The sequence below is a fragment of the Notamacropus eugenii genome, chromosome 2 (assembly GCF_028372415.1).
Source record: "Notamacropus eugenii isolate mMacEug1 chromosome 2, mMacEug1.pri_v2, whole genome shotgun sequence".
In the NCBI taxonomy this organism is placed as follows: Eukaryota; Metazoa; Chordata; class Mammalia; order Diprotodontia; family Macropodidae; genus Notamacropus; species Notamacropus eugenii.
Genome location: NC_092873.1, coordinates 419964046 through 419986103, shown reverse-complemented (window position 1 = coordinate 419986103; position 22058 = coordinate 419964046). Strand labels below are relative to the sequence as shown.

The window sequence follows — 22058 nt, the reverse complement described above, 5'->3', positions numbered from 1 at the left end:
CTAGTCAAAACAGTTTTTTACCAAGATTATTGGCTGTCAACCTAACTGTGCGAAAAGGTTGTATGTAAGGCTAGGACCTGTTTATTTTCATAAGGTGTTATTTCGCTGACAAACATTTAATGAATGCCACTTAGGGCAGATGACTGTAATAAAGATTCTACTGAGTAATAAAAAAGAAAAAAAGAACAAAAGAACAAAAGAAAATAAAAAAGAAAAAAGAAACAAAGTCCTTAGTTCTGCCCTTGAGGAGTTTATAATCTAATGAATTGCATTCTTTAAATTCCTGATACATTTAGTACAGAAAGAAAATGTGTATAAAGGATATATTCAAGAACAAAAATGTGTTTAACCAGAAAATTTCTTTTATGCTTTATTTTTTTCCCATTTTTGTTGAATTATTAGCACAGCCTTCTATATATACCTTTAAAACCATTTTTTGCCCATATCGTTTTATTTTAGAAGAATAACAATCTCAATAATTTCTACAGAAAAAAATGTAGAGGGAAATGTTTAAAACAAGCATGTTAACAGTAATTTTTCTTCTTCAAATATTTGCTCAAAGTGAAATTGCTATCAATTAAATCAACTGTTCAATTAATGACAAGTACATCAGTACACAGTGTGAAGATAGACACAGCAACACAATGCATGTATATCAGAAGGCACATGTAGTGACACATGCACATACATCTATACATATAGGTACACACACATATGTCCTCTTAGCTATAGCTATGGTTTTGGTCTCAGTGTCCCATGGTGTAAATTGGAAGGCCTATGGAATCAAATGTAGAGGTGATCCAATTGGTTTCAGATAGCAATAGGATTTTTAAACGCATTCCATATTATTTTAAAATAAAGATAAATATACTTGAATGTAATAAAACCTCAATGTACTAAAATTCTGAAAAAAAATGGAAATGTGCAGTACTGTCAGATCAGTTTGGTAGTGTTGATAAAAATATCTGTGGAAAACTAATTCAAATGCATTTTGTGACAAAACTCTCAATGATGTTGCCAAGCATGGGGTAATCTGGTTATCTGAAGGGTAGGGGTTAATAGGTATTGTTAGATCTCTGTATTCTCTAAAATGTCCATATAGATTTTGAACGCAATCAATTAGGCCAATAAGAGGTTTTAGACTAGAAGGGTAAGAAGGGTTGACTTATGGCAATGAGAGAAAATATCTTGCTACCTTTCTATGGAGAGACAAACAAGTCATTCTAAATCACACACTCCACTGAATGCTTTGGTCCTATAGGAATTATAAATGGCAAACTCCCCTGACCTCCCAAAACAAAACACAACAAAAAAATCCAAATAAAAACCAAAACCCACCGAACTGTGATAATGTCTCACCATCATCTAAATTAGTGTGCTTTGTGCTTTAACAGAGAAGGTTTGATTTAAAATCAGAGTCTTCTACATTTCAGACCTGAATTTGTACAATGAAAAGTCACCTTAGGTATCTTTCTGCCATCATGGAGAATTAATACAGGCTCTGGAGAAAAGATCTGGGTGCATGCCAACTTGGGATATTCCCATTTCTCTACTCTGAACTTTGGTTCACATGTGTTTTTAAGTATTTGAAATTCTTGGTGTGCCGCACATGGAATAACAATTCTGAAGGATGACAGCTATTTGACATTCAATGACAATACCAACAATATAATGTCTGTCACAGGTACCATAGGACAAAGGCCACACGGACTTTGTGTGTTTCTGTGCTAAGTCGTAAGAGCAGTCACTTTATGGGGAAGAAATGATACACTCTCATAAACACAGCAGTAAAAACAGATACCTACAGCTAAGATTGAATGCTGCCATGCACAACTGTAGACTTCGTCCAAAACAACTGTTTACAAGCTGAATGGAGTCGCCACTCATTTTTCCCTTTCGTAACTGAGTTCTCTAGAATTCTGCAGCCCAGACAGTGAAGTTGACAAACAAATATCAATTAGATCTTGGTCACTTAGGCATAAAGACAATTCTTCCATCACCTGAAAAATTGAGATTTTCACATTTCTAGAGCTGTAGAGTTCTTAGGCAACGATATTTCTTAAAACCTTTTTCCAGTATGGCTGAGGATGTTACATGCTATCTTTCTAAAGCCATAGAAACATTTTGCCTTAGTCCCCTTTCGAAACACACATAAATGCACACATACACACGCATATACACACACAACTTAATTTCCTACACAACACACTTGTCAGACAGCATTGAACAGCAGTTCATAAATTAACCAGTTCCTTTGTGCAATATGAATATTTGGCTAGCAGCACAAAAGAGCAAACTATCATCACCCTCTCCCTCCCCTTCCTCTGGCCCTTTCTATTTTCAGGGCACTCCCCATCCCAAATTCAAAAGAATATAATTCTTAAAAGAAATGTATGTATTTGGCAAAACTTTCAAGGCATTTAAACAGCAGGCCAGTCTCTTCCAAATCAACCCTATTTCCTTCAGAGGATGAGGAAGTGGTAGGTTGAGTGTGCTTGTGTTTTAAATTCTCTGATGACTGATCAGTTATTTACAAAAAAGTTTGAGAGAAGCCTTCTAATGCACTACCCTGGCATTTAGTCATCCAATAAAAACTCATTATCATTTTAATAGTATTACTAACACTAATACTACTTTAAAAACAATGAGAACAGGGCAGAAGAAAGCATAGCATTTTTTATATAGATGAAAAGTGTGTTTGCATACCTGCTCCTGTTTAGTGCAGTACATGATCAGTGAATAGTTGGATACTAAATTAGGCACCTAATTAAAATGCCTGTCCTGTTTGATTTTAAAAGACCAGCTAGTTCTTCTCACTTGTCTGGCTGTTCCCTTGAATATCTCAGAATTTACATCTTGGGGTAGGCTACTGTCAGAAATCTCTCAATTTTCAGGACTAATAGAGGCAAATTTTTATTTCTAAGGCCTTGCTGCAATAATTTCAATTTAAAATCACTTTGGTACAATTGAATAATCTTAAAATGAACTTTTTAAGGGGAAGAGAGGTAGAGGCTGGTCTAAATTAAGAGATCATACGGCTCAGTCAGGGTGAGTTTAAAAATGTTTTTCATTCAACATTTGTTCATTTTAGGTCCTAAATGAGGTAAAAATGCATAAAAAGCTGCATTTCAGTAGTGTTGAGGGCACTCAGTGGTGATTATTTATCAAGAGATGATAAGGTATATTTTTGTCGTAATTTCCTAGGAAAATACATAGAAATTGGTTGTCATGTGTAAAATCTGCATACCATGTCAACCTAGGAGGAGAACCTGATGGGTGTCACCCTACTAACACATCTTCACACAACGTCAGACTTAAGGAACATGAAGCTATCATGATTACCAAAGAAGTATTTGTCTAGGGCTTCATCTTCTGAGTAAAATAGCATTTTGGATAATGTGAAGAACATAAAAAACCCAATCACATAAACATGTTTGCATATGCATGTTCCCCACATGCCCGAGGCAAGGGTGTCTAAAATTGCTAATTTCTAAAAATCTCAATGAAAAAAATGGGCTATATTTTATCACTGGAAGTTGATTTAAAATATTGAAAACAAGAACAATTAGGATTCCACTTTAGCACCATCAATTGTGACTGAAATTTGAGTCCTACTGTTGAGGCAGGACTAAATACCAATGGAACTCTGGTGTGGTAGATTGAGGCATATCGGTTGCTGCTTCATAAATGGAAGTTATATTGTAAATAGGAAACTACTAGGTTTGTGGGAAATATCCTAAGCATATTCTCATCTTCTTAGGTAGATTTTCCTGATTTGGGGACATTACTTGGTGGTGTGGTATTTTGTCGGCTAAATCCAAGTCCTAATCCTTTGGGCCTCTGCATAGCCTGAATTGGCTCAGACATCCCTTTGCCGTCTCTTCCAAGGCCCGTCCCGGGTGTCCAGCCCATGCTCTGAAGCATTCGGTTTCCAATGTTGGTCTCTGGAATTGGTTGGGCATTTTCACCTACAAGTCCTGCATTAATGATACAAACAAACATTCTTTAGTACTGCCATGAGAAGAGAAGAAGATTGTTATCAGTTGAGAAATATTATTTTTCTGATTGTTATAACTGGACAGGAAGCTGGAACAAGCTGCTTTTTGTATGCACTGACCTCATGGAGAACTTGAATGTGAAAGTTGAGCATATGTATTAGATGGTAGATTCTGGAAATAATAAAATAAGCACAATTTAATTATCCTACCCCAGCAGATTAAGAAGAAAATAACACAAAGTCCCAATAATCTCAAGAACTCCCAAACTCAACTGTTAGCAGAGCTATAGCACTGCTCTGCCTTTCCTGTACTTCACCTCAAGATTTAACACAGGTAAAAATGGGAGTATATGGTAAAACTAGCTGAAGTCTCTCTTCACCCTTGCTTGAGAAAGGCTGAAAATACTCAAGAATAACCCATTATGGATTGGTTAAAAAGAAAAAAAAAGCAACATCTAAGGTAAGAATTCATTGTACTTTCTTATAGCAGTAGTTCTTAATTTGTTGGTCAGTGCCAGGGTTTATGGCTCTAGTTTTTCCCTTGGTTCTTTGGTGAAACTGTCATTCAGATTCAACAAACATTTATTTAGCTAAACAGAACCCCCTTTCCGAACTTGCCCTGCCCCACCCCCCCATCACTGCCTTGTCATGTGTTTTTTAATAAAACTATGAGCTATGTCATGCAGGGTTACCCAAGACAGATAGGTCATAGTGGAGAGTTCTGACAAAAGGAGAGTCACTAGTGAAGGAAATGGCAAAACACTCCAGTATCTTTGTCAAGAAAATCCCATGCACAGTACAAAGAGAGGGGGAGGAGAGAGGGAAAGAGAGAGAGAGACAGAGAGAGAGAGACAGAGAGAGAGAGAGAGACAGACAGAGAGAGAACGGTTAGAATAGAAACAGAAGAGATAACAAGAACCTATACAAGAAGGATCTTAACATCACCAATAACCGTGATAGTGTCAGACATCCTGAGAACAAAGTCAAGTGGGCCTTAGGAAGCACTGCTAACAATAAGACCAGTGGAGGTGTTGGAATTCCAGCTGAGCTATTTAAAACTCTAAAGGAAATGTTGTTAAAATGCTGCATTTGATATGCCAGCAAATTTGGAAAACACAATAATGGTTATTGGATTAGAAAAGATCAGTTTACCTCCCAATCCCAAGGAACGGCAATGACAAGGAATGTTCAAATTGCTGAATACCTGCTCATTTCACATCACAGCAAGGTCATGCTTAGGACTCTATAAGCTAGACTTCAGTAATATAGGAATCAAAAATTACCAGAAGAACAGGCTGGTTTTTGAAGAGGCAGAGGAATTAGAGACCAAATTGCCAATATTTGCTGGATTGTGGAGAAAGCAAAGGAGTTCCAGAAAACAAACCAACCAACATCTAGAGTTCTGCTTAAATGACTACACTAAAGTCTTTGACTAGGTGGATTACGACAAAATATGGTAAATCCTCAAAGAGATGGGAGTACCAGATGATACTTATCTCTTGAAGATCCCGTATACAGGCCAAGAAGCAATGGTTAGAAGTGAATATGAAACAATTAATTGGTTTAAGATTGGAAAAGGAATATGACAAGCTGTATGTTGTCAACCTTTTATTTAACCTATATGCAGAGTACACCATGTGAAATGCCAGGCTGACTGAATCAAAAGCTGGAATTAAGGTTTCCAGGAGAAACATCAACAATCTCAGATACGCAGATGATATAACTCTTGTGGCACAAAGTGAAGAGGAATTAAGAAGATTCCTGATGAAAGAGAAAAAGGAGAATATAAAAGCTGGCTTAAAGCTTAACAAAAAAAAAAAATAACCCTAAAATCTTGGCAACTGGTCCCATCATTTCCTGGCAACTAGAGGAGGAAAAAAAATGGAAGCGGTGTTAGATTTTATATTCTTGGGCTCAAAGATCACTGCAGACAGTGACTATAGCCATGAAATTAAAAGATGATTACTTCTTGGAAGTAAGACTATGGTAAATCTAGACAGCATACTAAAAAGCAGAGACAACACCTTGCCAACAAAGGTTCATAGAGTCAAAGCCATGGTTTTTCTGGTGTGAAAGTTGAGTGTTACAGAATCAATGCTTTTAAATTATGGTGTTGGAGAAGAGTTTTGAAAGTCTCTTAGACAGCAAGGAGATCAAAGCAGTCAGTGCTTAAAGAAATTAATTCAGGTTATTCACTGAAAAGCTAAACACTGAAACTGAAGCTTAAATACTCTTGACACATAATATTAGATTGGGGGTCACTGAAAAAAAACCATGATGTTGGGAAAGATTGAAGGTAAAAGGAAAAGGGGACAGCAGAAGATGAGATGGATATATAATATAATGGAAACAATGAACAATTACTTAGACAAACTTAGGACCCAGTGGAGGATGGAAGGGATTATTGTGGAAGAATGTGAATGACTGAACAAAAACAACAAACACAAAGATAAAAGACACCCTGCTTTTGAGAGGCTGACATTCTATCTGGTGAATATAACATATACACAGATTATTTGAAGGGGAGAGAATGTTAGCAGCTGGAAGTCCTGGTGGAGGCTTCACAACAGAGCTGACTTTGAAGAAGGATATGGATTCTGAGAAGAGGACATGAGGTTGGAGTATATTATGGGCATAGTACAAATCCACAGAAATAGGAAACAGAATGTCAAGACAGGAACAGCTGGTTGTACGGTTTGGCAAGAACATTGTGTGAAGAGAAGCAACATGAAATAAAACTAGAAAGGGAAGTGGGAACCAAATTTTGGTAGGACTAAAGGGACAGGTGGAAAAGTCTGTATTTTGTCCCCAAGACAATAACGGTTCTTGAGTTGGAGAGTGACGTGGTTAGACCTGTCCCCTAGGAATATTATTTTGGTAGCTGCATAGAGGATGGATTGGATAGAGGAAGGAAAAAGAAAAACAGGAGACTTATTATAACAGTTCCAGTAAGAGGTAACGAGTGCCAAAAGTGGTCATGTGAGTAGAAGGGGACTGATATACTATAGAAAGAGAACTGATAAGGCTTGGCAACTGATAGAGGGAGGGACAGGGAAGATCTTGTTAGCAGTGATACTGAGTTTATTAGCTTGGGTGACAGAGGGTGATCTCAAAAGAAATAAGATAGGTTTTTTTGGGGGGAGGAGTGAATTAACAACAATATTTTGTTAGAATTTATATAGTGCTTAAGATTTAGAAAGCACTTTATACATGCTATCTCATTTGGTCCTCATAATAATCCTGTGAGGTAGGTGCTATTATCACTTCCATTTTACAGATGAGGAAACTGAGATTGTAGAGGGTTAAGTGACTTGTGCAGGGTTCAACCTAATTAGGTGTCTGAGGCAGGATTTGACATGAGGTCTTCCTGACTCCAAAGCCAGCATTCTAACCTCTGTGCCATCTAGCTGCCTATAAGAGACAATCAATTCAGTCTGGATGAGCTTGAGATGCTGCTTGGGAATTTAGATGGTTCTATTCAACTGGTACTTGAAGATGTGGGACTAGAATTTAGGAGCAATAAGCTAGGTTTGGATGCCCAAATTCTGAAATCGTAAGGATAGTGTTAATTGAACCTGAATGACATTCCCAAGGAGCTTAATACAGGGAGAGAAGAGGACTTGGTATAGAGTTTTGGGGTACTTAGAGGGTTGGGAGACTGAAATTTTAAATGTCTATAAAACATAAAGAAGGGGTAGTGTCAGATCTTTAGCTCACTGACAACTGTCCAGAGGCAGAGGAACAGGTATGGCAGGAAACTCTTAGAGTCCCCCCTCTTTACCCACATCAGTCTCCTTTCAGTAGCTTCTTTTCCACAATTATGGTAGAATGAGAACACGGATAGGAGCTGCAGTAACACCCTCCCCCCTTCACCTCCACAATACTGTTTCCAATGGTTTTCCAGCACCTTTCCCCCACCCTCCCCATCAGCAAGCACCACTCCTGTCACTTCTATCAATAGTAAATCTGTAGATAAAGGAAAAGCATCTCCTTAGCACTCGGCACCTTCACTCTCTACAGTTTCACACTGTGACAACTGATATTGAGAACAACAAAACCAAGGAACTACTGAAGCTTAATCATCAAAGTCACCCGAAATTATGTTTAGTAAGCTATATTTATGAAGGGGTCCTCCAAGCTTCATTTTATCAGAAAATTCACTTAAAAAGAGCATCTCATTTCCAAAGTATTTCAGTAACTTAAGGTTTTACTATACATGCTAGCAGGACCTCTGGGACTAAATTAACTCTGTAGGTTGCTAGTATTTTTTAAAGAAAGGTATACTAATTTACTGATGGGTTCTAGCAATGGGAAGGAGCTATGCTAAAAGAACATAAAAATATACTTCTCCTCCTCCTTACTTTTTCTACCCCCCCATGACAGAAGAAAATTAGTTTCATTTTAATAAAGGTTTTTAGTATCCAGAGAACACCCTTGGATGGTTGAGGTCAATTTTTAGGCTTGGAACACTTGACACGTCTTGATTTATTTGGTTTTCATTTTTTTTCTATAGTTTTTATTTCCTAATTAGTAGCAATAAATGTCCTAACACATTTCCTCAAGCATAGCTTCCAACAATGAATGCCAGGAGCAGACCCAAGATTGGCCAGCTTAGGGCTCTGGGAGAAGGTGTGTCTGGCACAGTGCCTCTGGAAAGGACTACTCTTGGATATGGTGGTACTGACCTAGCCAGAAGCAAGAGTCTGTCCACAGAAGCTACTTTATAAAAAGAAAAGAACCCCAAATTTAGCTAGCAATAAAAAAATGTAAGCTATGCTAAATGCCGAGAAAAGCATTTCAAACAAAAGTACATAGAAATTCCATTCTTTTCCCCATGGAAGCAAAAAGGTTCAAAAGAAATGTCACACTGGGCCGGAACAGAGGCCCATCTACTCCAACTGGCTGTGATATTTTGGAGAGCATGATGTTGACCTCTAAAGGTACAGATGTGCCCCAAACAGCCATAACTTCACCATACATGAAATTATTGTAAGGAATGGGATTTTGTCAGAGCAGGGAATCCCCTCCATAAGTAGAGACTGCACTCCAACACAACTATGACTTTGAAGATAAGTTCTAAGGAAATGACCAAGGTACAAAGAGGTTAAGTGACTTGTACAGGATTAAGAGCTAACGGGAGATTCAAATTCAGGTCTTCTTGCTTCCAATTTCAGCTCTATTCACTATGTCAAGCTGCATCTTATAATTTGCTTATGATAAATAATTAGATATTCATCATGAATTAATTTATTTAGGTTTTCATTTACATTTTTGCATGTTATATTTGCTGAGACTGAAGACTAAAGAAGAGCTTCATTTACTGCAATATTTGCTTTGGTAGGGTCTTTCCAAGGATGGCTTCCTGAGGCTCAGTTTGATGCTGTATTTGCCAGATATGATGAGGATCACAATGTGACAAGAAAAAAATGTTGATATAAGGAGTAGTTTGCAATGGCTGGAGTCCGATGGCTAAAAGAAAATCCTTGACTGACTTTGTTCTTTGTGGCCAAAGACCAAAAAAGCATGCATAAAAGTAATAACTGAGTACTTGAGATGCTCCAAATTTTAAGAGGTAGCATGAACCTTCTAAGTGCACAAAACAAGGGCAAGTCATTTGTCAAAAGGCTTGCTTAATGTAATAACAAAACCAGCAATTACATTTTTATTTTGAAACGATGTTTATAGTGGCAATGAAGGCAAGTTTCCATGAAAAATTAAGGCACGTAATTTTTTCTTAACAGCTGCTGATACAGGTATGTTCTGGTTAAACAGTAGGCTAGCATTCAGTACCATACCCTTGATTTTACAGTGATTGCCATGAATTAATTTAATTCCATCTGTAAGCTAAAATCAGATCAGAGGTCTAATGTTGCTGCAGGCTACACATCTGTTTAATCATTTTTGGATACAACAGCTTGCAAAAGTTCAGGTTTAAAATTTGTTTAATACTTAAGAAATAACATTAGCCTAGTTAAAAAAAAATCTTAGGTAGAATTATGAAATTGTGGTCCCTTCTCATTCATGAATAGGAAGGCTAGCACGGGCAACCTAATTCTGTATTTTAATTGTAAAATTCTGGCAAAAGTCTTATAAACCTATTATGGAAGCCCATGTGTATGTACACTGGCTGGTGCATGTACTTTTATTCTCATGATCAAAACTTGATTCTCTGTTTTAAATGATAGTTTCGTTTAGGCAAATAAGCAAAAAAAATATTTTTAAAGAAATTTTTCATAGGTGGAAGAAAAAAGTAACAAAGAGAAGTTGGGGGAGAAGGGACACCTGTCTCCAAACAATCTCAGAAAAATTCTGTGGATCATTAAATGAAAAACCTAGAAACTTCATATTTCATGGTAAATGATACTACACTGAAATCTCCTTTTAGTCTCTCATCCTTCTTTCTATAAGATTAAGATTTAGGAGTGAAAGGACTCAGTCTCAGTACAGTACTCCACAACTATTATTTCCTTTTCTATCACTCCTAGCAGTGCTAAATCCTTTAAGTCCTTTCCTAGAAGGTTCTGGGCAATTTTAGCAATACATAGTCTGCTCACCCCTCACCCTCTTTATGCTGGATCTCACTTATGTCTAATATGGCAGTCAGTCTTTTTTTTCTCCTCAAATCTTCCAAAGAGTATTGTGGATGGTAATTCACTTGCGTAATTGGCTCAAGAGATGAAAATCTTGTATCGGCCTCTCTTAGCCACTAATCTATCCAGCTGACTGCAAGCCTAATTGGCAGCTTGTTTAGTAATTTGGCTCCTAAAGTGTTGTATCGATGTTGGATAAACAGCCAATGGAAGGGGAGGTGATACATGCTGGTTCCCTTAAAACAGTGAGAGCTGTCAGTCTCCCTTTCTCCTGACCCAGGATTTAGAAAGCATTTTGTGTTTCATGCCTATCTGCTCTTTCTACTTGCTTCTATTGTACTAGCAGGGCCATATATGGCTTGTTTTGTTGCAAGATATAAATCTACTAGTAACATTATTAAAACTGTAAACTAAAATTGTATGCTCTATATCTGTGATAACTAATGGAGTGACATGGGCTTCTGTACACTGGTAAACAGCCAAGGAATACTATTAAGAATTGCTTCAGATGTGAGAAAAACAGATACTGAAATTCAGACAGGAGCAGAACATATTAAGCAGTATTACTGCCAAATTTGTTATTAACTACTTCATTTTTGGATAAAGTAAATATTATTAACAAAGCTATTATGAGTTGTGACCAATAGGAATTTTACATGTGATTTTACATGTGTAGGGTAAGAAGTTCAGAATAATTTCTTCTGAGGATGTTCAGCATTCACTTTCAATTAAGACATATTCAATGTAAAATTGGTAGTTTTTTGGATGGAAAGGTTGAAGACATTAAAGAGTCTTTCAATGTAGTTTGAATTTCTTCAGTTCAGTAACAATGACTATATGCTAAAATGTTTTATGCTTACAAAACATTACCAGAAACGATCTGGCATTGTAGTCATTGAGCAATAGGATGTTTTGGTGAATCACAGCCTTTCAGACCATCAGGAGACCTGGTAAGTCATTTACACTAGTTCTTTTATTTGTGAGATGAGGAATGTAGATTCATAGAGGTTACAGAATCTCCCCAAGGTCATCAACTAGTGGACACTAGAATCTATAGCTCTTGACTTTTAGGACATTGTTCCTTCTACCATATCATTTTTCCACTCAGTCATTTTTGTTAATAGAGAAATATCAGAAAAAGTCAAAGGGATCAATCACATATCACACATGACTAATTTTCAAAGAATTAAAAAAACCACATTAAAATTGCACTGAACAAAATTTAACCTTTCTTGGATGTATCAGAAGAATGTTATAGGTGCCTCAGGGCCATCGATATGAAAATCAGTTATCTTTTATGGTAGATACAATGTGTGAGTACTGACTAATAAAAAATAATTGATTAATAGGTTGCCAGATAAACCACTTTTTAATTTATTAAATAATACAGGTCTATTGAGAATTGGGCAGTTAAATGGTATAGCGGATAGAGTGTCAAGATTGGAGTCAAGAAGACTCATCTACCTGAGTTCACATCTGGCCTCACTTAACCCTTAGTTCCTCATCTATAAAATGAGCTGGAGAAGGAAATGGCAAACCACTTCGGTATCTTTGTCAAGAAAACCCCAAATGGGGTCATGAAGAATTGGATATGACAGAAACGAACAACAATTGAGAACTGCCTATTAATACCTATTTTACCCAGGTGTACATGACATCCCAGGAAAGCAGAAGCTTTGGCAGCTCTTACCAAGTTGGAAAGGCTTCAAATACAAGTCCAATGTTGGACTATGTATTGGTTGTCTAAGGAACCATAGAGAATTACAGTCTCAGAGTTGGAAGGGACCTCAAAGGCTGTCCACTCCAACCCACACTTGAAAAAAGGATCTCCTCTACCATATATCTGGACCTTGCCTTTGTTACAGTGAAGGGGAATCAATTGCCTTCCAAGGCAGCCCACTCTTCTTTTGAATAGATATTCTTTGAATAGAAGTATTTCCTTCTGTCAAAGCTAAATTTGCCTCTATGGAACTGCTTATTCATTACTCTTAAGTTTTTCCTCAGCAGATGAACAGAACAAGTTGAATCCCTCTTTCATAGACAGTCCTTCAAATACTTGAAGAAAGCTGTCATATGCCCAGTGAATTGTCTCTTCTCTAGGATAAATATCCCCAGTTTTTCATCTTCATCTGGCATGATCTCCATCCTGGTTGTTCATTTTTGGAAGCTATCAAGGGTGGCACCCAGAATTGAGTGCTCTACTCCAGATATCATTGGACTAGACGGAGCAGAGTAAGCTAGTCCCTTTTGTGATCTGGAGCAGGTACTCTCTTAATGGGGCCTAAGATACCATTGTCTTTCTGACTGCACTTTACTAACTTATATTGAGCTTGAGGTCCACAAAAGCTCTCTCTAGATCATTTTGAAATTAACTCTTTCAAGAATAAAACTAAATTTGTCACGGTTCAAATGATTAGATTAGCTTAGATCTATCCAGCTAAATTTAGGTTCATCATCAGAAGGTTGTTCACAGGCAGGATAATGACCTTTTCAGAGATAAGAAAACTCAAAAAGAGCAGGAATTAAGGGGCATTGGGAATTATGAACTGCAATAACAGAGAAAATACTCCCACTGACAAAATCATAGATTCTTAGAATATAACAGATTTTGAGAGAAGGAAATATTTTGGCATTACTAGCAGATTAAAATTACTAGAAAGAATGAAAAAATTGGCTTGATAAATGAGAATATTTTTCTAACTTGTAGGCATCACAATCAAGTACATATAGGCAGTGAGGTGGTTTGGTTGATAAAGTATGGGACTTGAAGTCTGGAAGATCTGAGCTGAAATCCTACCTAAGACACTGTATTCCCCTGGGCTAGTCATATAACCTCTCTCAGTCTTACGTTATTCATCTATAAAATGTGGAAAATAGCACTCCCTCACAGCATTACTGAGGACCAAATAGGAAGACATAGAGTGCGCCGTAAACCTTAAAGTGCTTTTTACATGCTATTATTACAATTAGCTGATGAGATCATTAAGTGCAGTATAGAGGGAAAAGAGAAGAGGGTCCAGGGTAGAATCTTGAGGGACACTTGCAGTTAGAGGGTGTGATCTAGAGAAGGATCCAGCAAAGGACACAGAGAAAGAGAGGTCATATAGGTAGTAGGAGAAATAGGAGAGAGTAGTGTCCCAAAAACCCAGAGAGAAGAGAGTGACAAGGAAAAGAGTGACCAACGGTGTCAAAGGCTGCAGAGAGGTAAAGGACTGCAGAGAGGTAAAAGGCCATGGGATTCGGCAACTAACTTTGGAGAGAGCCGTTTCACTGAAGTGATAAGGTCTAAAGCCAAATTTCCGACCTAAGAAGGAAGAAACAGAGGCATCTATTACCAATGACCTTTTTGAGGAGTTAAGCTATGAAGGGCAGAAGAAATACAGGATGATAATTATCAGGGATGCGAACTTCAGCTGCGGGTTTTTTCAGGATAGAGGAGACATGGGCATGTGTGTAAGCAGGAGGAAACAAGCCACTATAGAGGGAGAGGCTGAAAATAAGTAAAAGAATGTAGATGACAGAAGGAACAATTTGTTGGAGGAGTCAGGATGGAAGGAGATTACAGAAATAGAGAGGTTAGTCTTGGTAAAGAGTGAGGCCACTTCATCACGTGAGATGAGGTGAGAGAAGGCACATGAGTAGTAAGACACAAGGAAGAGAGGAGGAGAGGGAGCGCATGGTGAATGGCCTCAATTTTCTTCTGTAAAATATGAGGCAACGTTCTCACCTGAGAGAGTAGGGAGAGTGGTAGCCATGGAGGTTTGGGAAGGAATGAAAAGATTTGGAAAACTCACTGTATTTTAGTGTTTAAAAGGAAGTAAATGACCAAAAATTGAGCCTCTGTTAGAGGTTCTGACTTCTCAGTTTTAGGATTTCTTCTTTTCATGTTTGCTATTATAAATAATAATTTAGTGTTTATAAAAGAAAAAAACCCAAGGTTAAATAGTGGTCAACCTGTTGTTTTTCATTTAGCAAAACTAAGGAAACTTGGGAATCTTGATAGCTCAAAGTGAGCAAAATAAAAATTTCTAACAAATTATACATCTAACAAAGATGTGTAAATGGGTTGCAAGTCTATACTACTCAAGAGCACATGAATAAAGGAGGCAGGAATTTCAATGTTTTACCTGGAATGAAGGGAAAAAATATGCTGTTAATATTTTATTGCTGCAAGATGTCTAATATAAGGGTATATTTCATTCAGAATATATTTTTCTACATTTAATTTGCAAGAAATGAAGACAGGACAAAGGCCAAAGATAGACAATGAAGACAGAATCTCTGCTCACTCCTGAAAGCATTCAAAAACTGAGGCCTGATGAGGCTTTCTTGAAGAACAAAGATTGTGTGGAAGGTCTCAAACTACTATGATGTCACTACTTAACTTAAAGAACATTTATTACAGTTTTTTGGTATTTTTAGAAAGAAAAGTCAAAATCCATAAGATATACCTTTGTAAGTTATCTCTGATTTCATTTGTAACCCACTGATTATTGAGATCTGCTCTACTTCTGATTCTCTCTGCCCATTTACTCTTTACCTCAGCCAGGTGTTCCGATTACCTACTACCAGGTACAAAGCCCAGGTTAACTATTGGTCCTGTCTCAGAAGGCACATTATATATTCCTGGGCCTAAAACAGAGAATGTCTCAGTAATTAAAGTCCCTCTCACAGCTGCTTATACCTAATATCTGAGTTTTAGTTCATCGAGAACTCTTGGTTTTTGAAAGAGAAACAGCCTGTTGTCATAGAAAGTACATGGGACTTTAGAGTCAGAAGACCTGGACTCTTAAACATCTCCTAAGCCTTGTGACCTTGTATAAGTCACTTCTTTTACCTGTGCCTCAGTTTCCTAGTATATTTTAAAATGACAGGATTGGACTACATAATCTCAGGAAGGTGAGGAATTGCTTATAGACATGGAGATAGTAGATACCTTGGAAAGGAGAGTTAGGATCCAAAATGAACTGTACAGATTTGGATGATGGATGAATTTAAATAAGATACCATTTTTGTAGGGATAAATATAGGATTTCATTCTTGGTCTCAAATGAGAAAATTACAGAATGGAGGAAATGTGGTTAGACAAGAGTTTGTGAGAAAATGATTTTGGAGTTTTAAGAGATTACAATCTCAATATAAGCCAACAATGTGGTAGTTAAGAACATGGTGAACTGAGAGGCAATGACCAGAATGAAGGAGGTGATGGTATTGTGTAGCATTGGGTTCCACATTTTCGACATGACAGTGAAAAGTAGGAGTAAGTCTAGAGAAAAGTAACCAGGGTAATGAGGAAAGAGGAGATCATACTATACGTATGAGTTAGAAGATTCAGGGATGTTTAGGGGTAAGAAAAGAATATGAGGGTGTGTGTGTGTGTGTATGTGTGTGTGTGTGTGTGTGTGTGTCTGTGTGTGTGTCTGTGTGTGCTGTGTTACTGTGAGGAGATGCTAGCTGTCTTTAAGCATTTGAAGACCTTTTGTGAATAGAAAGAATTAAACTTTTTCTGCTTGGCTCCAGAATGCAGAACTAGGATCAATAGGGAGCTGCAAAGAAGTTGATTTAGGCTGAAAATAAGGAAGAATTTCCAGTGATAAGAGCTATTCAGAAGTGCAATGGGCTGCCTCAGGAGGCAATGAAGGCTCTGACTAGAAGCCTTCAAGTGGAAAATGGATGGTCATCTTTTTTGGGATGTTGTTAAAGGGATTACTCATGAGATACAGGGTTAGGCTTGAGGACCTCTGAGATTCCATGGTTATGAGACTCATTTGTGATTGTGTTATCAGAATTTTATGTTTTCCCCATCCCTTTCTTTTAGTCAGTTTCCATTTTAGAGCTTCAAGCTGTGACATCCTACTTCTCCTTTCCTCAAGTATATGATATATGTCAGTCTATGCCCAATCTTCTGCTTATTCATTAGAGCTCTGCGATAAAATAGCCACTTTTTTTCAAGGCCATATATGAAAGAAGCCATACTTATTCAGACATCTAACTGCCTTTGGCAAAATTTAACTAAATTGTCTTCCCCTTATATGTATACATAGTTCATTGTTTCTAATTTTATAATTGTCAATTTTTTTCCTAGTTTACTCTTCAGTCTGCACTGATGGACTGGCTCCTAATAAAGCAGAAAAAGGTTTGGCTAAAAAAAGTTGATTTAGTATCTTTGTGTAGATGATACAAGAACTGAATTATTATACTTTTGCTAAGTCTATATATGCAAGTCAAACATTAATTTTTCATCAAATTAATAACACTAGAATAAAAAAAAGAATCCTGGTGAATTTGCCTACATTGAATCCTGGAATGGATGAGATCTCTATTGTTGTCTTATGATCACATAATTCTAGCAATAAAAGAAATAAAATAACAATTTATATGGCAAATTTGAATTATGGGAACATAACTTCAAAATGGATTAGAAACTTAACTGTGAAGGAGAAGTCTTGATTTTGTGAGTCATCATTTAAAAGTACACATTTTCAGAAAGTTTTAAACTATTGCTTTACATAGCATACTGTTCACTCTTGCCTTTACAAAGGGCATTTTACAATATAATCTAAATTAGGCACAGAGTAAAAAGTTTATAATGTCATTCCTTCTTCCTCTCAGAACACTCAACATCTGAAATGACTCCCTCTACAAAAGAGCAGTCAGGTACTTAAAAAAGTTGCACAGACACCCTCAATGGTAGGTATCTATACTAATAGCATTATGCTTTAATGGATGTCAGTTTCATAACTGAAAATGGTTAGAAAAAAGGCTGACTGCGATTAATATTTCTTACTATACTAATTAGGCCGCTTACACAATAGAAACCAAATGACAAAGGGTAAAATTTGCCAATGACAAAAACTCCACCTTCATTCAGCAGGTTCATATATGGTAAAACAAATTCTCACAGCTGCCACGGACAAAATTGATCGTCTTCCCTCCCCCTCCCCACCCTCCCCAGTGAATTTATTCTCAAATCTCCCAAAAGAGATTTTAGCAAAAATACAAGATGCAATCGAAAGACATTGCTGCTGCTGCGGCTTAGCTTTTATACAAAAGGGTACTTAATAGTATTCCTATTTTGTTCACTGCTTTTCTTCATTTTTACAGATGACATTTTGCAAACTATAAAATGCATTCTGCTGGCAAACTTTCTTGCTTCAATAGTTCACAATTTTATAAGAGTAAATCTACATCCTTTGTTACTAATATACACACCGTCTTTGGGTTTGTGACTTTGACTAAGGTAAAGAACAAGCAATAAATTTAGAAATCAATAGCTAACTTATCAATATTCATTTTCCTTTGTCAATACAAAATACAAAGGTGAAAGAGCAGTAAATAAGGTGGAGAACTGAAATAAATTCGGTGTTCTTGTCACAATTAATAAATGTTTAACCAATAACATGGCCAGATAGGCTAGAGCCTCACACAGTATCTGAAGTCATGCTTAGCTGTAGTTTCAAAAGTGTTTAGTTTTTAAAAATGACAATGTATTGTAGCAGGATAATAACAATCCAATATTGTAAGTCTTACTTTCAATGAATAGCATTTGTATGTACCAAGCATCATGTTCTATCTTTAGAGCTATACAATTTTGTTCAAATACACAGTTTGGGATTATGAAGCTAAACTACCTGATGACAGATTTTCTAACCAATCTTATGGTAAATGCTTTTACACCACTTTGTTTGACTGCATGGTATTTCAAACATAAGATCTGAGTTGATTACCAATCTATAGTCACGCTGTCAAATCTTTTAACTTTTACTTTCTAATTCAACTGAAAAATATATTCATGTGGCTATTTTTTACCTTAAGTTTAATGTGAAATGAGATACTATAAAGACCGCACATATCCAGGTCTTTTAAGGAAGGAAACAGTCCATAAAATGTCTATTTGCTTTTAAAAAATAAAATGTAGATTTTTTTCCATGCTAATGTGGGTTTGGTTCTTTACAAAAGAGTATCTGGTATGTTATGCTTTGTCTGACAGAAACCAGATACCGTATCATTCTGGAATTTAAAAATCACAATTATAGGGAGTAGGAGACAGAGAACAAGAACTAATCTTCATAACTATCAAGCTTTTTCAAAATGTATTCATGCAAAAGCATTTCTCACCTGACTTCAGATAATTATCTTCATCTGTGATTTTATTCAATGGCATTAGGAGATATTATCCACTACTTAAACTGGAGTACTTTTAAATAATTCACTCTTCCCTTTTGATATGACTGTATATTTCATACTGTTTGATTCTGCTCAGAATAAAACTTTGAACAGTTAGATATGAATTTAAAACACATGACTGAAAATTATTTTTGAACACATTTTTTTTTTCCCACCATGCTAATTTTGGAATGATTTAAAAGAAAAAAAGAATAAAGAAGAGTTTTAGGCTAAAGTTGAATGTTTATACCCACAATTCCTTACAAATGATATATTTGACTACTAGTGAGTTAAGGAGTCGAAACCATCTTGTAGAAATAATTATATCATCTTCTCCTCAATCATTAGGCATTTTCCTCACTGCTGCCACTGAAGTGCGTCAGGAGCATTCCTGAAATTCTTATTGGTCAGCTTCTGTCACTAATGTTCAAAACACTGAAAGATAAGGGAATTCAGAGGACTAATCACCTGGAATGGGAGTATAAAGGTATTCTGAAGAATACTGACCTAAAGAATTATTTGAATTGATGAGTTTATCTATGAAACTATTGCTTCTATCATAAAATTGAATTGAATTATAGCATTTTCATGTATATTGAGTTATGTGTGAAAGCGTCATTATGGAGCAAACCTGGCTCCAGTCTAGACTCTACCAATAACTAGTTTTATGACCTTGGAAAAGTCGTTGCACTTTTTGGAACCTCAGCTTCTACTTAGATGATCTCTAAGAATCTTTCCAAATCTAAAAACTAGTGATTCTATATTTACCTTTATATTTCTGTATGTATGTATCTACATACATATAAAAATATATACATATATTCAGGAATAGTTACATATAATCATTCTATACAGTGTCTATAGTCATGACAAACAAACACATATCTATGTACTGACATGTTTTTTCTCCTGAACAGTTTAACTGACATATAGGCTCTCAAATATAAAACTTGCAACCACATCTCATAAAAACAAAAGACCATAACTTTTTAGACTACTTTCTTGTTGTTTTAGTCATTTTTCAGTCATGCCTGACTCTTTATGACTCCATTTGGTGTTTTCTTGGCAAAGACACTGGAGTGGTTTGCCATTTCTTTCTCCAGCTTATTTTACAGGTGAGGAAACTGAGGCAAACAGGGTTAAAGACTTGCTCAGGGTCACACAATTAGTAAGTATCTGATCTAAATTTAGGAAGATGACTCCAGGCCCAGTACACTATCTTCTTCTGTGTAACTTACCTGCTCTTTAGACTGTTTATACTAGTAATAACTTTACCTTGGGGTATACTAATTTTATACTCCAGTTTTTTTTTTTTTAAACTCTCCAGTATGGGATATGCAGTTCTAAATTGAGATTTTTCTGTTTTCCATCTTTTATTTTCTGTTGCTTCTGGGCAAAATTTCTAGGAATGAATAACACTGTTTATTTCTACTGAGTTGCTCTGAATGTTACAAAGTAGTGAATTGAACTGATAAATCCTGCGGGAAAATTATTTTTTTTTCCTTAAATATCCTTCCCACCTTATCTCCCTTCCCCAAAATACAAAAAAAACACAAAAGGAGGTAAAACATTAGAAAGCTTGTCAGTAAACAACAGATTTTCTTTACAATTACAATTTCTTCACAACTGAACTCTCGTCTTAAGAACATTTTCTCAGATTCTTTATTTGTTGTAGTTAACTTTTGATTATTCACATACAATTCATATATCAATTGTAAACTCTGGCAAAATCATAATCCTAGGTTAATTCCCCTCTTGTACCAAATATGTTCTTTTAATCTGTCCCTCAGGTATAAATTGGTGTGGGATCTGGTTTTAGAAAACAGGGACTCATCTTTTCAGGCCTACTGCAAATCCTGACATTTTCTATGAGAATGCCCTGGTCCATAATGATTTCTCCTTCCTTTGAAGTCTGTAGTCAATACCACTCATTTGAATGGAATTAGAATTACAGAGTTGAAAAGAACCTTGGAGTTCATCTGTTGCAAACCTCTCACTTTATAAATGAGGAATCTGAGGTCTAGAGAAGATTTGACTAAGGTTACAAAACTCACCAAACTGCAGAGTAGGAAGCAGAATCCAATTTTCAACTCATAATCCAATGTTCTTTCCTAATCCTAGGCATCTTGTAGATAGGTTTGTGATGGATAATTGCATTTACTGTTATTTAATTAGTCATATGTTTAAACTTTATATTCTAATATATAGTCATATATTTAAACTCTATATTCTATATAAACTCTATATTAGATAGCCAACTTTTGGAGGGGATTTTATTCCTCCACAGCACCTACTATAATGCCTAGTATGCATACTACTCAGTAAATATTTATTGATTTATTATTTAGTGACTGAGGAAAGTTCTGGTGACTAAAGATGACCAAATACATTCTAAAACCAAATATGAAAGATTTTTTGTAACATTATTTGCTATTGTTCTTGATTTGCTGTAAATATATTGTTTCTCCAGTGTAGGTAATTGAGAATTGACTATATTTTGATTTTTGGGAATATATACCCTTTAAATATTTGGGACTTACAAAATTTCATTTTACCTGTTGCAGTAGGTCCAGGCAAGGGTGCAGCCTTTCTTCTCCGCTTGATATCTCCCATGCACAAGGATCCTAAGTGCATACTTGTTTGTCTATAAGTAATTATCAGAGAAAACTATTAACAAAGGAGGAAAAATATGACACATAAATACACAGCTTGTATAATCTGAATCTAAATCAAAACATTCTCAACAAAGATGAAGCTGCATAGTAAAGCCACCAATCTTGTTTATATCGAAACATAATTACGTTTGTTGACAAGCGTTCAGCAGCTAAATGCGCCATCATAAATTGTTACTGGGATGAATAATATAAAAGGAATGCTTTTTAATTTTCAAAACTGGCAATCTTTCTAGCTCAACATAAAATCAAACACTGTTGCTTCTGACAGGAAAATAGCTAAGATTAATTATCTAAAGAGATCACAATATTGTTGCTAGGTTATCAATTGGTTACTAATGCCTTACTGTCAGAACAACATTTATTACAGGAAAAGCATGATCAATTTCTTTTAGGATATTATGCAACAGGGAATTCATTTAAAACAGCTGAACGAGACACAAGGAAAATCGTAATGTTCCCTCTTCTAATCCAAGCTAGGAGAAGCCTTAAGTTAACAGTTCATTGGCTGGGTAAGGAAATATAAGTTGAATGTCAGTGCTTTTGGTAATGCCTTCAGGAAAACATTGATGATACTGGCTTGCAATGATAAAAATGGGTACTGGCCAAGAAATTTGCCTCCTACTATACTTG

At 36.1% G+C, this 22058-nt stretch overlaps 1 protein-coding gene across 10 annotated transcripts in view; it reads right to left on the bottom strand.

The window, feature by feature from the left end:
• Positions 1 to 2380: 2380 nt before the first annotated feature.
• GPATCH2 (G-patch domain containing 2) overlaps positions 2381 to 22058 on the bottom strand; it is a 253379-nt gene continuing 233701 nt past the window's right edge. For 4 of the 10 annotated variants that reach the window (XM_072647816.1, XM_072647814.1, XM_072647817.1 and 1 more), the window contains 2 exons: positions 21309 to 21397; positions 2381 to 3977 (listed from right to left, as the gene is read on the bottom strand). In XM_072647816.1, coding sequence (XP_072503917.1) covers positions 3757 to 3977; positions 21309 to 21397 — 310 coding nt within the window. In that variant the 3' untranslated portion in view covers positions 2381 to 3756. Of the gene's footprint in view, positions 3978 to 4117; positions 4170 to 21308; positions 21398 to 22058 lie in introns of all 10 variants that reach the window. The other 6 variants (XM_072647819.1, XM_072647822.1, XM_072647818.1 and 3 more) reach the window with 4 other exon arrangements.